Source organism: Scyliorhinus canicula, chromosome 13 (assembly GCF_902713615.1).
Source record: "Scyliorhinus canicula chromosome 13, sScyCan1.1, whole genome shotgun sequence".
Lineage (NCBI taxonomy): Eukaryota > Metazoa > Chordata > Chondrichthyes > Carcharhiniformes > Scyliorhinidae > Scyliorhinus > Scyliorhinus canicula.
The window spans coordinates 62,593,662-62,607,393 of record NC_052158.1 but is presented as its reverse complement, the minus strand read 5'-3'; the positions used below and the strand labels follow the sequence as shown (position 1 = coordinate 62,607,393).

Below are 13,732 nucleotides of genomic sequence, written 5' to 3'. Positions count from 1 at the left end.
AAACCAAACATGCGGTGAAGGTATGGAATCCACCCCCCACCCCCCCACGCCCCTCCTGCCCCACCTAAACCAAATGTTGCCGCTCAGTGTGTAGTGCTCTTATCTCTGAATCAATGATTATGGGTTCAAGTCTCAATCCTGGGCCTTCAGAAGAAAAATCTCGGGTGATGCTCCAGTGCAGTGCGGAGCAAGTGCTACCCTGTCAGGGATCCCCCTCTCAAAGCTCCTATGGCACTATTTCAAAGAAAACACTGAGTTCTCCCTGGCGACCAGGCCAATGTTTATCCCTCAATGCACGATATCAAAAATAATTGAGATGAAGTTAAGGAAAGACCTGTGCACCTACCTGAGAGACTTTCTTCACCACCTCTGTGCCAAGGCTGAGACTCCTCACGAAGGAGCGAGCGGCAATGAACACCCGGGTTAGCCTTAGCTTGAAGAACCGTGGCACCTCACCATAGGGCCTCAGCTGCTCGGCGTGCTTAACCATACACTCCAGGTATTCATCGCTGATCTGGTAGTGTGGGTTCTGATGCTTGAACTGGCACTCCATCAGCCTTGACCAGAACTCATTCAGCACGTCCTCAAGGTTGATGCTGCCGCCTTTGTAGTAGTGGAGGAGCTCGCTGAACAGGTCCTTAAATATTTGCTGTTATCAAAGCAAAGGAGTCCGTGCATGGGCGAAAGCTTCCTGAGAAGGTTCTTTTCCGAATGATCCAGCAGTTCTTTGAAATAGCCTGCGGGTGAGAAAAACCAGGCGGTCACCCTTGGTACCCAGGATACCCGAGGAACATGAAAACCCAAGTGCTCAAACTCCCCAGTACCAACACCCTCAACCCTGTCTGGGCAGAAACTCTAACATCTCCTCCGTCTAGATAAGGAGCAAGGGAAGAATCTGGGTCGTGCCTCTCCCAACTCCATCTACTGAAATCTGACACGATCATACCTTTCTTGTACTGTCAAAGCTCATGCACTCTCCAACAATGTTTCTCCTCATCCAGTGTTGACACCAAGAAATATCGTCATCCATTATTTCCCAGGATGTCAGCGCTCCTGACCTTTCACCTCTTTGCATTAAACCATTTAATCTTCACTACTGCCTATGACATTTTCCCAAAATCGAGTGTTGGGTCAGGAGGGAAAAGCTGATTGAAACTTGCCTGCTTCACAGACACTTTTTCTCACCTGGTTAAACAGCGCTCTGCGTAATTTTGATACAGCTAGCTGGAGGAGAGCAGGGCCTAAAGACGGCGGCAAGACTGAGACTCTGAGATCTGGAACCACCCCACACCCACCCACAATGAAAAGATCAGGGCATCAACTCCTGCACCCCCCCCCCTCCCCCTCCCCCCACAACACAAAGATTGGGGCACCCCCCCACCTCACAAGTATCAGGATTGCCCCGCACCCGCAGCCCTCTGGCACCAGGGCGAGTCCCCTTCACAAGCACTGGAATACCCATAGGGGGAAAACATCCCAGTGGGGCTCCCCAGAGGGTCCACGCTTGGCAGTGATGCCCTGGTACTGCCAGGTTGGAATGGTCCAGCCATGCCCCACATTACTCAGGAGTTGTACCTCAATGTACTCCCCTGTGTGGTCATCGCTACTGGTTTTTTGTAGTGATTCGCGTTGGGGGGTGGGGGGGGTGGTGGTCGTGAGCAAAAGTAACAAGATCAAGTCCAGTAATTATATCATAATGTATTAAAATTTATGGAAATCGGGTTCACATCCTTTCTGGGGAAGATCTCAAACTGAGATCTTGCTGGCGCAAATCTCAATTTGGCCAATCGCAAGATTTTAAGTTCAAATCTCGCAAGTAACTTGTCTGCTTGGTGACTTGACTCGTTTGGATTTTCAGCTGTCCTCCTGAGCAAGTGACAAGGTTTTCCTCTCAAACGGGGAGGCCCCCCTTATAACAAATGGTGACGATATAATAATGATGATGATCTTTATTGTCACAGGTCGGGTTAACACTGCAATGAAGTTACTGTGAAAAGCCCCTCGTCGCCACATTCCGGTTGTGACACAGGTGTAATTGAGTAGCTGCAGGGATGGCTTTTCAGCCTTGTCTGACCCAGCAGTGAAGAGGATCAAGACAAGAATGGGTCTAAAAGGGCTAAATTTGAGACCTTTTAAAAAAAAAAACTTTTCTTGGAGGATCAGGGAGGCCAAAACTGCTCCTCAAGTTACCACAAAGCAAAGCTCAGCCTCACCCGATGCAATCATGCCCATATCCATCAGCCCCTTGACTATAGCGAGTGCCCAACCCTTCTTCCAATCCTGCCACTTACAGGATTCAAATGCAGCCCAGGAGTTGAAACGCCCCAACTCACACACTGCTATCCACCCACCCTAAAGCCGACCAATAGATAAAATCCAGGCCCCATGTCTGGGGCCAGGTACAAGTATCACTCAAGTGCAGCGTTTGCTGTGATTAGGTTCAAAGGTTACAAAAGCCCATACAAAGGGGAGAATTATTCAGCAGGTTTTATAATAATATAGTGAGTCAACAATTGGCATGATCACATTGGAAGAAAAACCAGAGTCCCAACTATTCCATATATTTTGGTAGGTTCCTACAGAGACCTGACCCGTCAATCTGAAAATAAAAGCCTTAAAAGAAGCTTTGCCCCAAACTGTTGTGATCAGCAGCCGTATGTCCATTCCTGAAACACATGTCAACCAAGATTGTATCCTCTCGAGACGAGATCAGTGTCCTCCAGATGCTGGAATGAGCAGACAGAAGGGATCAGTACAAGTGCCCAAGAGATCTATATTGTGGCCAAACACCTGTTGGTTCAAAGGGGAGACACAGAGACCAGCATTGTGCCGGGGTTGTACTGAAGCCAGCTCAGACTGGGTGACAACATCTTTACAGTGTTAGCAAACCAGGTGCAACTAGCGGCAACTGCAACAAGGCATTTGCAATCATGAGGTTCTTTTAATGGAGCAAAAAAAAGGCACTTTGCCGAGCAGTAGTAATGGATGCTCGAGAGTACCCCCCCTCTTTAAGGCACACCTTGAAACTTCTTTCTCTTTCACAAGCCTTTCGCCATCTATCCTTGCGCATTCTGATGTGGCCCAGTTTCAAATTATGTTTGGTTATTGCTCCTGCAAAGCATCTGGGGGCATTTAAGGTACTTCATTAATGCAAGCCATTGCGTCTGTAAATGGGAAAGAATCTCAGAATCATATACCTGGGGTGGGTCAGAGAATCGCCGGGGGGGCGGTGTGAATCCCGCCCCCACCAGCTGCTGAATTCTCCGGCGCAGGGGATTTGGCGGGGGCGGGAATCGTGCCGGGCCGGTCGGGGGCGAATGGCAGGTCCCCCCCCGGCGATTCTCCGGCACGCGATGGGCCGAGAAGCCGCCCGTTTTACACCAGTCCCACCGGCATAAATTAGAGTAGGTACTTACCGGTGGGACCTGGCTCTGCGGGCGGGTTCTTGGGGGGGGGGGGGGGGGGGGCGCCCCCACAGTGGCCTGGCCCGCGATCGGGGCCCACCAATCCGCGGGAGGGCCTGTGCCGTGGGGGCACTCTATTCCTCCGCACCGGCGGCTGTACCGGTCCGCCATGGCCGATGTGGAGACGAATCCCATGGGCATGTGCTGGGATCATGCTGGCGCACCTGCGCATGCGCCAACTCGTGGAGGCCCTTTGGCGCTGGTTGGTGTGGCGCCAAGCCCTTCCGCGCCAGCCAGTGTGGCGGTAAACACTTCGGCACCGGCCTAGCCCCTGAAGGTGCGGAGGATTCCGCACTTTTGGGTCGGCCCGGCGCCGGAGTGGTTCCCGCCACTCCTTCGCGTCGGAGTGGCCCGCCCCGCCGGTTCGCGGAGAATCCCGCCCCATAGCAGGAAGGCCATTCAGCTCGTCAGACCTCTTGACAAGTTGATTAGCGATAGTCAACACGGTTTTGTGAAGGGTAGGTCATGCCTCACAAACCTTATTGAGTTTTTTGAGAAGGTGACCCAACAGGTGGATCAGGGTAAAGCGGTTGATGTGGTGTATATGGATTTCAGTAAGGCGTTTGATAAGGTTCCCCACGGTAGGCTATTGCAGAAAATAAGGAAGTATGGGATTGAAGGTGATTTAGCGGTTTGGATCAGTAATTGGCTAGCTGAAAGAAGACAGTGAGGTGGTTCACTTTGGAAGGAGTAACAGGAATGCAGAGTACTGGGCTAATGGCAAGATTCTTGGTAGTGTAGATGAACAGAGAGATCTCGGCATCCAGGTACACAAATCCCTGAAAGTTGCCACCCAGGTTAATAGGGCTGTTAAGAAGTGGTTGATGGCAAATGTTCATCCTGGAGTTCAGTTACTAGTGGTGTACCGCAAGGATCTGTTTTGGGGCCACTGCTGTTTGTCATTTTTATAAATGACCTGGAAGAGGGTGTAGAAGGATGGGTTAGTAAATTTGCAGATGACACTAAGGTCGGTGGAGTTGTGGATAGTGCTGAAGGATGTTATAGGATACAGAGGGACATAGATAAGCTGCAGAGCTGGGCTGAGAGGTGGCAGATGGAGTTTAATGCGGAAAAGTGTGAGGTGGTTCACTTTGGAAGGAGTAACAGGAATGCAGAGTATTGGGCTAATGGCAAGATTCTTGGTAGTGTAGATGAACAGAGAGATCTCGGCATCCAGGTACACAAATCCCTGAAAGTTGCCACCCAGGTTAATAGGGCTGTTACGAAGGCATATGGTGTGCTAGCCTTTATCAGCAGGGGGATTGAGTTTCGGAGCCACAAGGTCATGCTGCAGCTGTATATAACTCTGGTGCGGCCGCACCTGGAGTACTGCGTGCAGTTCTGGTCACCACATTATAGGAAGGATGTGGAAGCTTTGGAAAAGGTTCAGAGGAGATTTACTAGGATGTTGCCTGGTATGGAGGGAAGGTCTTACGAGGAAAGGCTCAGGGACTTGAAGTTGTTTTCGTTAGAGAGGAGAAGGCTGAGAGGTGACTTAATAGAGACATATAAGATAGTCAGAGGGTTAGATAGGGTGGACAGTGAGAGTCTTTTTCCTCGGATAGTGATGACCAACGTGAGGGGACATAGCTTTAAATTGAGGGGTGGTAGATATAGGACAGATGTCAGAGGCAGAAGGCAACCAGAGAGATGTTGAACAGGTCGTTTCAAAGGTTGAGAGAGTTGAGTAAGTTGGATAGATTTAGGGAGCGTTCCAGAGAGTAGGGCTGAAGCAGGTGAAAATGCTTCCTCCCATGTCAGAACAGGGATTGGGTTTGAGGCAAAGGAAATGACAGAGCAAGAGGGACAAATGTCTCCACGCGTAGCATAACAGAGGGAGAGGTAACAGCAATATGAAAGAGTGAGGCTATTACAGATGAGTCAAATGATTTTGTAATTAATATGTTGGAGTATAGAATGCCAATGTTCTTCAGTGAGAATGACTGTGCCCCTTGGTTGAGAAACCTGGGTAAAGGACTAAGACCCACACTCCAACTAATTCTGCCTCTCGTAAGATATGTTTGAAATCTAATCAACCAATGCACCTTCTTCCATTCTTCATTGGGTTTAGCTGTATGCTTGCGTAATAATCAGCAAATAGTCACATTTCTGCTTGCACGATTATAATGCGACAATCATTCTCTTAGCGGGTGTGTGTGTGTCTGTGTGCATGCATGCATGTGTCTGTGTTTTCTTAATTCATTTACAGGGTGTTGGCATTGTTGGTTAGGCCAGCATTTATTGCCCATCCCTAGTGGCCCTTTAACGGTGGTGATGAGTTGTCTTCTTGAACCGCTGTAGTCCCAGAGATGTAGGTGCACCCACAGTGGTGTTAGGTAGGAAGTTCCACGATTTGGAGCCAGCAAAAGTGAATGAACGCCAATATATTTCTAAGTCAGGGTGGTGAGTGACTTGGAGGGGAACCTCCAGGCGGTGGGGTTCCCAAGCAGCTACTGCTCTTGTCCTTCTAGGTTGTGGGTTTGTAAGGTGTTGCCTATGGAATCTTGGTGAGTTACTGCAGTGCATCGTGTAGATGGTACACACGGCTGCCACTGTTTGTCAGTGGTGAAGGGTTTGAATGTTTGTGGAAGGGGGAGCAATTAAGTGGGATGCGTTGTCCTGGATGGTGTCAAGCTTCCGGAGTGTTGTTGGAGCTGCACTCAGTCTGGCAAGTGGAGAGTATTCCATTACGCTCTTGACGTATGTCTTGTAGATGGTGAGCAGGCGTTGGGGCGGTCAGGAGGTGAGCTACTTGCTGTGGGATTCCTAGCCTTTGACCTGCCCTGGTAGCCACAGTATTAATATGGCTAGTCCAGTTCAGTTTCTGATTAATGGTGACCCCCAGGATTTTGATTGTGGTGGATTCAGCGATGGTAATGGATTGAATGTCAAAAGACAATGGTTAGATCCTCTCTTGTAGACGATGGTCATGTCTGGCACTTGTGTGGCGCAAAAACGTGTCACTTGTCAGTCCAAGCCTGGATATTGTCCAGGTCTTGCTGTATTTGGACATGGATTGCTTCATTATCTGAGTCGTCGCGAATGGTGCTGAACGTTGTGCAGACATCCGCAAACATCCCCACTTCTGCCCTTACAATGGAAGGGAGGTGATTGATGAAGCAGCTGAAGATGGTTGGGCTGAGGACACTACCCTGAGGAACTCCTGCAGTAATGTCCTGGAGTTGATATAATTGACCTCCCACAACCATCTTCCTTTGTGCCAGGTATGACTCCAACCAGTGGAGAGTTTTCCCCCGATTCCCATTGGTTCTAGTTTTGCTAGGGCTCCTTGATGCCATACTCGGTCAAATGTTGCCTTGATGTCCTGGCTTGGTGGTAATGGTAGAGTGGGGGATTTACCGAGCCATGAGGTTGCAGATTGTGGTTGAATGCAATTCTGCTGCTGCTGATGGCCCCAGTGCCTCATGGATGCCCAGTCTTGAGTTGCTAGATCTGCTCAAAGCCTATCCCATTTAGCACGGTGGCAGTGCCACGCAACACAGTGGAGGGTATCCTCAATGTGAAGACGGTACTTTATCTCCACAAGGACTGTGCGGTGGTAATTTCTACCAATAGTGTCATGGACAGATGCATGTGCAGCAGGCGAGTAGGTTTTTCCTCTTGGTTCCCTCACCACCTGCTGCAGTCCCAGTCTAGCATGTATGTCCTTTAGGACCTGGCCAGCTAGGTCTGTGGTGATACTACCAAGCCAACTCTTGGTGATGGGCATTGAAGTCCCCCACCCAAAGTATATCCTGTGCTCTTGCCATCCTCGGTGCTCCCTCCAAGTGGTGTGCAACGTGGGCGAGTATTTTTTTTATTTTAGAGTACCCAGTTCATTTTTTCCAATTAAGGGGCAATTTAGTGTGGCCAATCCACCTACCTTGTACATCTTTGTGTTGTGGGGGCGAAATCCACATAAACACGGGGAGAACGTGCAAACTCCACAGGGACAGTGACCCAGAGCTGGGATTGAACCAGCGCCATGAGACTGTAGTGCTAATCACTGTGCCACCGTGCCGCCCTCAACATGGAGGAGTATTGATTCATCAGCTGATGGTGGCCAGTGCGTGGTAATCAGCAGGAGGTTTCCATGCCCACGTTTAACCTGAAGCCCTGAGACTTCATGGGATCCTGAGTTGATGTTGAGGACTCCCAGGACAACACCCTCCTGACTGTATACCACTGTGCCGCCCCTCTGCTGGGCCTGTCCTGCTGGTGAGACAGGACATACCCAGGAATGGTGATAGTGCTGTCTGGGGCATCGTAAGGTATGATTATTTGAGTATGACTATGTCAGGCTGTTGCTTGACTAGTCGGTGAGACAGCTCTCCCAGTTTTGGCACAAGTTCCCAGATGTTAGTAAGGAGGATTTTGCAGGATGGACAGGACTAGGTTTTGCCGTTGTCATTTCCGGTGCCACGTGCATGTGTGTTTGTGCTTGGGCAAGTGCGTGCCTGTGACGTGGTGACAGTGAAAGGCTTTGCTTTAAAGCCCTTGCAGAACCACAGAGCTGTCTTGTACAAGAAACAGCCCATTCAGCCCACTAAACCTTCTCAACGAATTCTTCTCCATGACCCACAGGGCTAACTCTGCTCTGCTGTTTACTCCCCTTTGATTCTCCTCCTTGTCGACTGACTGACACCGTTCCTTTTCAGGAAGAGTTCCTAGGCTTTGCCTCAGTGACTGGGTGAGCTCCCCGTCAGTGCTCAGAGCAACAAATGAAAGATGGCAACATCAGCCAACATACGCCACAGATAGAGTGGTGCAAGAAATCAATGCTAGTGTTGTGTCACAAAAGATTAGAGCAAAGAGATTTCTTGGAATTTGTAACCATTCCACCAGTTGCTGAAGAAATCAGTTCGAATTATCACTCCGTTCTTTTACAGAGGACCGTGTCTCACCTTAACAGGATCAAGCTGGAAGAAATGACAATTTAATGTCTTGCACCTCGTACCATTTTACTGAGTTCCCTTTAAAGATTTGCAGCATTTTAACATGCATTCAATCAAGGAACACAAGACTGCAGTTGTAAAAGATAATGGCATCTCATTAAATGCTGCTGCACTGGGTTGAAATTCAATTTGTATGGATGCGGAGCTCTTATGGCGAGGGCACTCGGAATGCTGTGGGTTTTCTTTCTAAAGGGGCAATGCTTTAGTGCGTATCCCCCCCCCCCCCCCCCCCCCCCCCCGCTGTAGATGTGGAAGACCTCTTCTTGTTGTTATGGAGAGATGGTGACGAAGGTAGCAATCCAGAGGCCCAGGATAATGCTCTGGGGCGCAGGGATCAAATCCCACCACAACAGATGGTGACATTTTGAATTCAAGAGAAAAAGAATCTGGGATAACAAGTCCGATGCTGACCATGAAACCATTGCTGATTGTCGTTAAAAAGCCATCTGGTTCACTAATGTCCTTTAGGGAAGGAAATCTGCCGTCCTTACCTGGCCTGGCCTCCGCGTGACTCCAGACCCACAGCAATGTGGTTGACTCTTAAATGCTACTCAGTTCAATGGTAATTAGGGATGGGCAACAAGGTTGGCCGATTCCAAGCTCACACCAAGACCTGTTGACCATATAACCTGGTGCTTAAAGGCCAACTTTGGCTCCAGTTGTGCGAAAAACTCGGTATTAAAATTCTAATGCTCAAATTCATTATTAACATCCTCCACTAGATTCAGGCTCATTTGGCCTCAGAGCAACAACCCACTCTCTGACTCAACATTTACAGAACTTTGACACTTGCCGTGAGTTTGGTGGGCATCATTCAACAACTACTCATATTTATATAGTGCCTTTAAAACCTTGAGTCACAAATAAATATTAGGTCACTTGGCCAGAATCTTGGTCAAAGAGCGAGGTTTTAAGAAGTGTCTTAAGGGAGCGAAGTGGGGTAGAGATGCGGAGATGATTTAAGGAGGGTATTCATAGAATTTACAGTGCAGATGGAGGCCATTCAGCCCATCGAGTCTGCAGCAGCCCTTGGAAAGAGCACCCTACTAAAGCCCACACCGTCCCGTAACCCAATAACCCTAACCTTTGTTTTTTACACTAAGGGGCAATTTAGCATCGCCAATCTACATCACCTGCGCAACTTTGGACTGTGGGAGGAAACCGGAGTACCTGGAGGAAATCCACACAGACACGGGGAGAAGTGCAAACTCAACACAGACACCCAAGGCTGGAATTGAACCCTGGAGCTGTGAGGCAGCAGTGCTAACCACTGATCCACAATGTCACTGGAGCTTGGGGCCAAGGCAACTGAAGACATAGCCAACATAATGGCGCGATTAAAACGGAGGATGTTCAAGAGACCAGAATTAGAGGAGCGCGGATGTTTCGGAGGGTGGTGGGGGCTGGAGGAGGTTTTGGGGATAGGGTGGGGTGAGACCACACAGAGATTTGAAAACAAGGATGATAATTTTAAAGGTAAGATGTTCCTCGATCAGGCCTCCTTCTGCACTGTAGGGATTCTATGAATAGAATGAGGATTAGGGCCATTTCTTGAAAATGTCAAAGATTGTTGACAACCTGGCTAGGTATTGTGGAACTTTCATATCTGGAGTCAGGAGTCAAAGGTTGGAGGTTCAAGTGCCACTCTAGCACTGGAGATGTTTTACAAGCTCAGTGGCTCGAAGTCATTTAGCGCGCAAAGTATTATTCTGCTGTGAAAGTGAGGCTTTGCCAAATTGTTGTGGCCTTAAGCACAGGCCAGGGAATGGCCACGAAGCGGGGTTTGGACATAGGAATAGTGGGGGTGTGACGTGAGGTGACCATCAAATAGTCAGCAGCTATGAGAGATGGTGGCAGGGCCAGGGGGCAAACACCATCAGGCCACGGGTCCAGTTTTACCAATTTCAGATGGGTGATACTGCTGTCCCACCCATATTATTGTTGTCATTTACCTCAAGAGGCTTGGAATATAAAAGCAGGGATGTACTTCTGAGGCTTTATAAAGCACTAGTTAGGCCCCATTTATAATACTGTGAGCAATTTTGGGCCCCACACCTCAGGAAGGACATACTGGCACTGGAGAGGGTCCAGCGGAGATTCACACGGATGATCCCAGGAATGGTAGGCCTAACATACGATGAACGTCTGAGGATCGTGGGATTATATTCATTGGAGTTTAGGAGGTTGAGGGGAGATCTAATAGAAACTTACAAGATAATGAATGGCTTGGATAGGATGGACGTAGGGAAGTTGTTTCCATTAGCAGGGGAGACAAGGACGCGGGGGCACAGCCTTAGAATAAAAGGGAGTCACTTTAGAACAGAGATGAGGAGAAATTTCTTCAGCCAGAGAGTGGTAGGTCTGTGGAATTCATTGCCACAGAGGGCGGTGGAGGCCGGGACATTGAGTGTCTTTAAGACAGAAATTGATAAATTCTTGATTTCTCGAGGAATTAAGGGCTATGGGGAGAGAGCGGGTAAATGGAGTTGAAATCAACCATGATTGAATGGTGGAGTGGACTCGATGGGCCGAATGGCCTTACTTCCGCTCCTATGTCTTATGGTCTTATGGAACTAGGAAGTAACAACGGAGTTATTTGTGATTTGTTTAGATTTCCAGAAGGCCTTTGATAAGGTGCCGCATAAGAGACTGTTAAATAAGTTAGGAGCCCATGGTGTTAAGGGTATGATCCTGGCATGGATTGAGGATTGGCTGACTGGCAGAAGGCAGAGAGTGGGGATAAAGGTGTCTTTTTCAGGATGGTAGCTGGTGACTAATGGCGTGCTTGAGGGGTTGTTGCTGGGAACACAACTTTCACAATATACATTGATGATCTGGAAGAAGGAGCTTAAGGCACTGTTGCAAAGTTTGCAGATGATACAAAGATCTGTAGAGGGTCAGGGAGTATGGAGGAAGCAGGCGGGCTGCAGAAGGAATTGGACAGGCGAGGAAAGTGGGCAAATATGTGGCAGACGGAATGCAATGTGGAAATGTGTGAGGTTATGCACTGTGGAAGGAGAAATGGAGACATAGGGCGGGATTCTCCCAACGGGCGGCTAAGTGCTGACGTTGGAGTAAAAACGGGAGTGTTTTTCTCCGGAGTCAGCGCCTGTTCAGAGACCCCATTCTGCGGCCCACAGGGGGTTAGGCCTCCGCCGCTCCAGCTGCCGATCCTGGTCTGAACCCAGCGCCGTAGGGTCTGCGCATGCGCAGTTGGTCCGGCACCAACTAGCCCATGCGCAGTGGCCTTCTTCCCGCGGTGGCCCCGATGCCAAATGGCGCAGGGCTACAGGAGCCAGCGTGGAGGAAAGGAGGCCGGAAGCCACTACGGAGGCGCTCCCCGGGGTCGGACACCCCCCCCCCCCCCCCCACCAATGGCTGCCCCCGGACCCTTCTACGCCGAGGTCCTGCCGGCCCAGAGCATGTTAGAACGGCGCCGGCAGGACTTGGCTTTTTGTTGATGGCCGCTCGGCCCATCCGGCCCGGAGAATCGGCACGCTGGCCCATGCCAGAGAGTCAGCGCATACCCCGACCGGCACTGCGCCGACCACGCTGGCATCGGTTCTCCGCATTGCGGAGAATTGCGTCCCGGCGTCATGGCGTGATTCGCTCGGCGCTGCGCCGATTCTCCGACCCGGCGGGGGGTCGGAGAATTCCGCCCATAGACTATTTTCTAATGGTGAAATGCTTAGGAAATCAGAAGCACAAAGGGACTTGGGATTCCTTGTTCACGATTCTATTAAGGTTAACGTACAGGTTCAGTCAGCAGTTAGGAAGGCAAATGCAATGTTAGCATTCATGTCAAGAAGACAAGACCAGGGATGTGCTTCTGAGGATAGATAAGGCTCTGGCCAGACCCCATTTGGAGTATTGTGAGCAGTTCTGGGCCTCATATCTAAGAAAGGATCTGCTGGCCTTTGAAAGAGTACAGAGGAGGTTCGCAAGAATGATCCCAGGAACAAAGAGGTTGTCATTTGAGGGATGGTTGAGGACTCTGGGTCTGTACTTGTTAGAAGGATGAGAGGGGATCTTATTGAAACTTAGAGGATACTGCGAGGCCTGGATGGAGTGGACGTGGAGAGGATGTTTTCACTTGTCGGAAAAACTAGAACTAGAGGACACAAACTCAGACTAAAGGGACGATCCTTTAAAACAGAGATGAGGAGGAATTTTTTCAGCCAGAGGGTGGTGAATCTGTGGAACTCTTTGCCGCAGAAGGCTGTGGAGGCCTGTGGAGTGTCTTCAAGACAGAGATAGATAGGTCATTGATTAATAAGGGGATCAGGAGTTATGGGGAGAAGTCAGGAGAATGGGGCTGAGAAAAATATCAGCCATGATTGAATGGCGGAGCAGACTCGATGGGCCGAGTGGCCTAATTCTGCTCCTATGTCTTATGGTCTCAGAGGTGAACTATGCCACAGCAATGCACACAGGAAAATGTTACAAAAAGTTTGACACTGACAGTAAGTGTGGCCTATACACTAGACTGCTAATAAATGGAATACATGTACAATGGGTAGACTGAACTGCTCCAGTATTGACTTAATCGGCAGAGGTGTCAGCTAATGTAACAGAGATGTGGCTCATTTCAACTGCATTCGGGGGCACACAATCCGGGTGAAGGAATGTTGCTGGGTGACTGGGATCTTTACCGTGATCTCAATGGTGCCAGAGAGGTCTCAGGATAAGTACTCGGAGCTTCAAGACTGACTCTGCAAGATCCTCGATGGGTCAGACAGCCAGTCTGAGAGATTTCAAGTGAAGATAATCCACAAAGGATCCAACAGCAACATCCCACTGTTGAATCATTCTTCCCAAAGGCAATCCCACAATGGAACAAGCTGTGAAAGTAAATACCCACAGCTCCATCACTGGAAATCTTCAAGACCCATCTTTAGATCATCTCTCATTTAAAGGCTTTCATTATCAGGATTACGATCTCAGCAGCTCATGCCTGCTTTAGCCAGTGCTCCTGACATGAATATTGGTGGAAAATGGATATTAATCTGCGATGCTGAGTCAAGTAATGCAGAGGGAGAATTTTGCCTTACCTTTGTATATTTGTGGCCTCTCTAGATGGAACAATGGCTTTTCCATGATTATTTGTACAAGGTCAGCGCACACAATTGACAGTTACAACCTTTATTATAATCTTTATTATTGCCACAAGTAGGCTTGCATTAACACTGCAATGAGGTTACTGTCAAAAGCCCCTAGTCGCCACATTCTGGGTACCCTGAGGGAGAATTCAGAATGTCCGCCACCTAACAGCAAGTCTTTGGGGACTTGTGGGAGGAAACCCACGCAGACACG

At 49.3% G+C, this 13,732-nt stretch overlaps 1 protein-coding gene across 1 annotated transcript in view; it reads right to left on the bottom strand.

Annotated features, from left to right (window-relative positions):
- Window positions 1–13,732, bottom strand: part of LOC119975918 (glypican-1-like) — a 235,008-nt gene that overhangs the window by 73,617 nt on the left and 147,659 nt on the right. Inside the window, 2 exon segments of the mRNA XM_038815863.1 lie at window positions 347–645; window positions 648–737. Coding sequence (XP_038671791.1) covers window positions 347–645; window positions 648–737 — 389 coding nt within the window.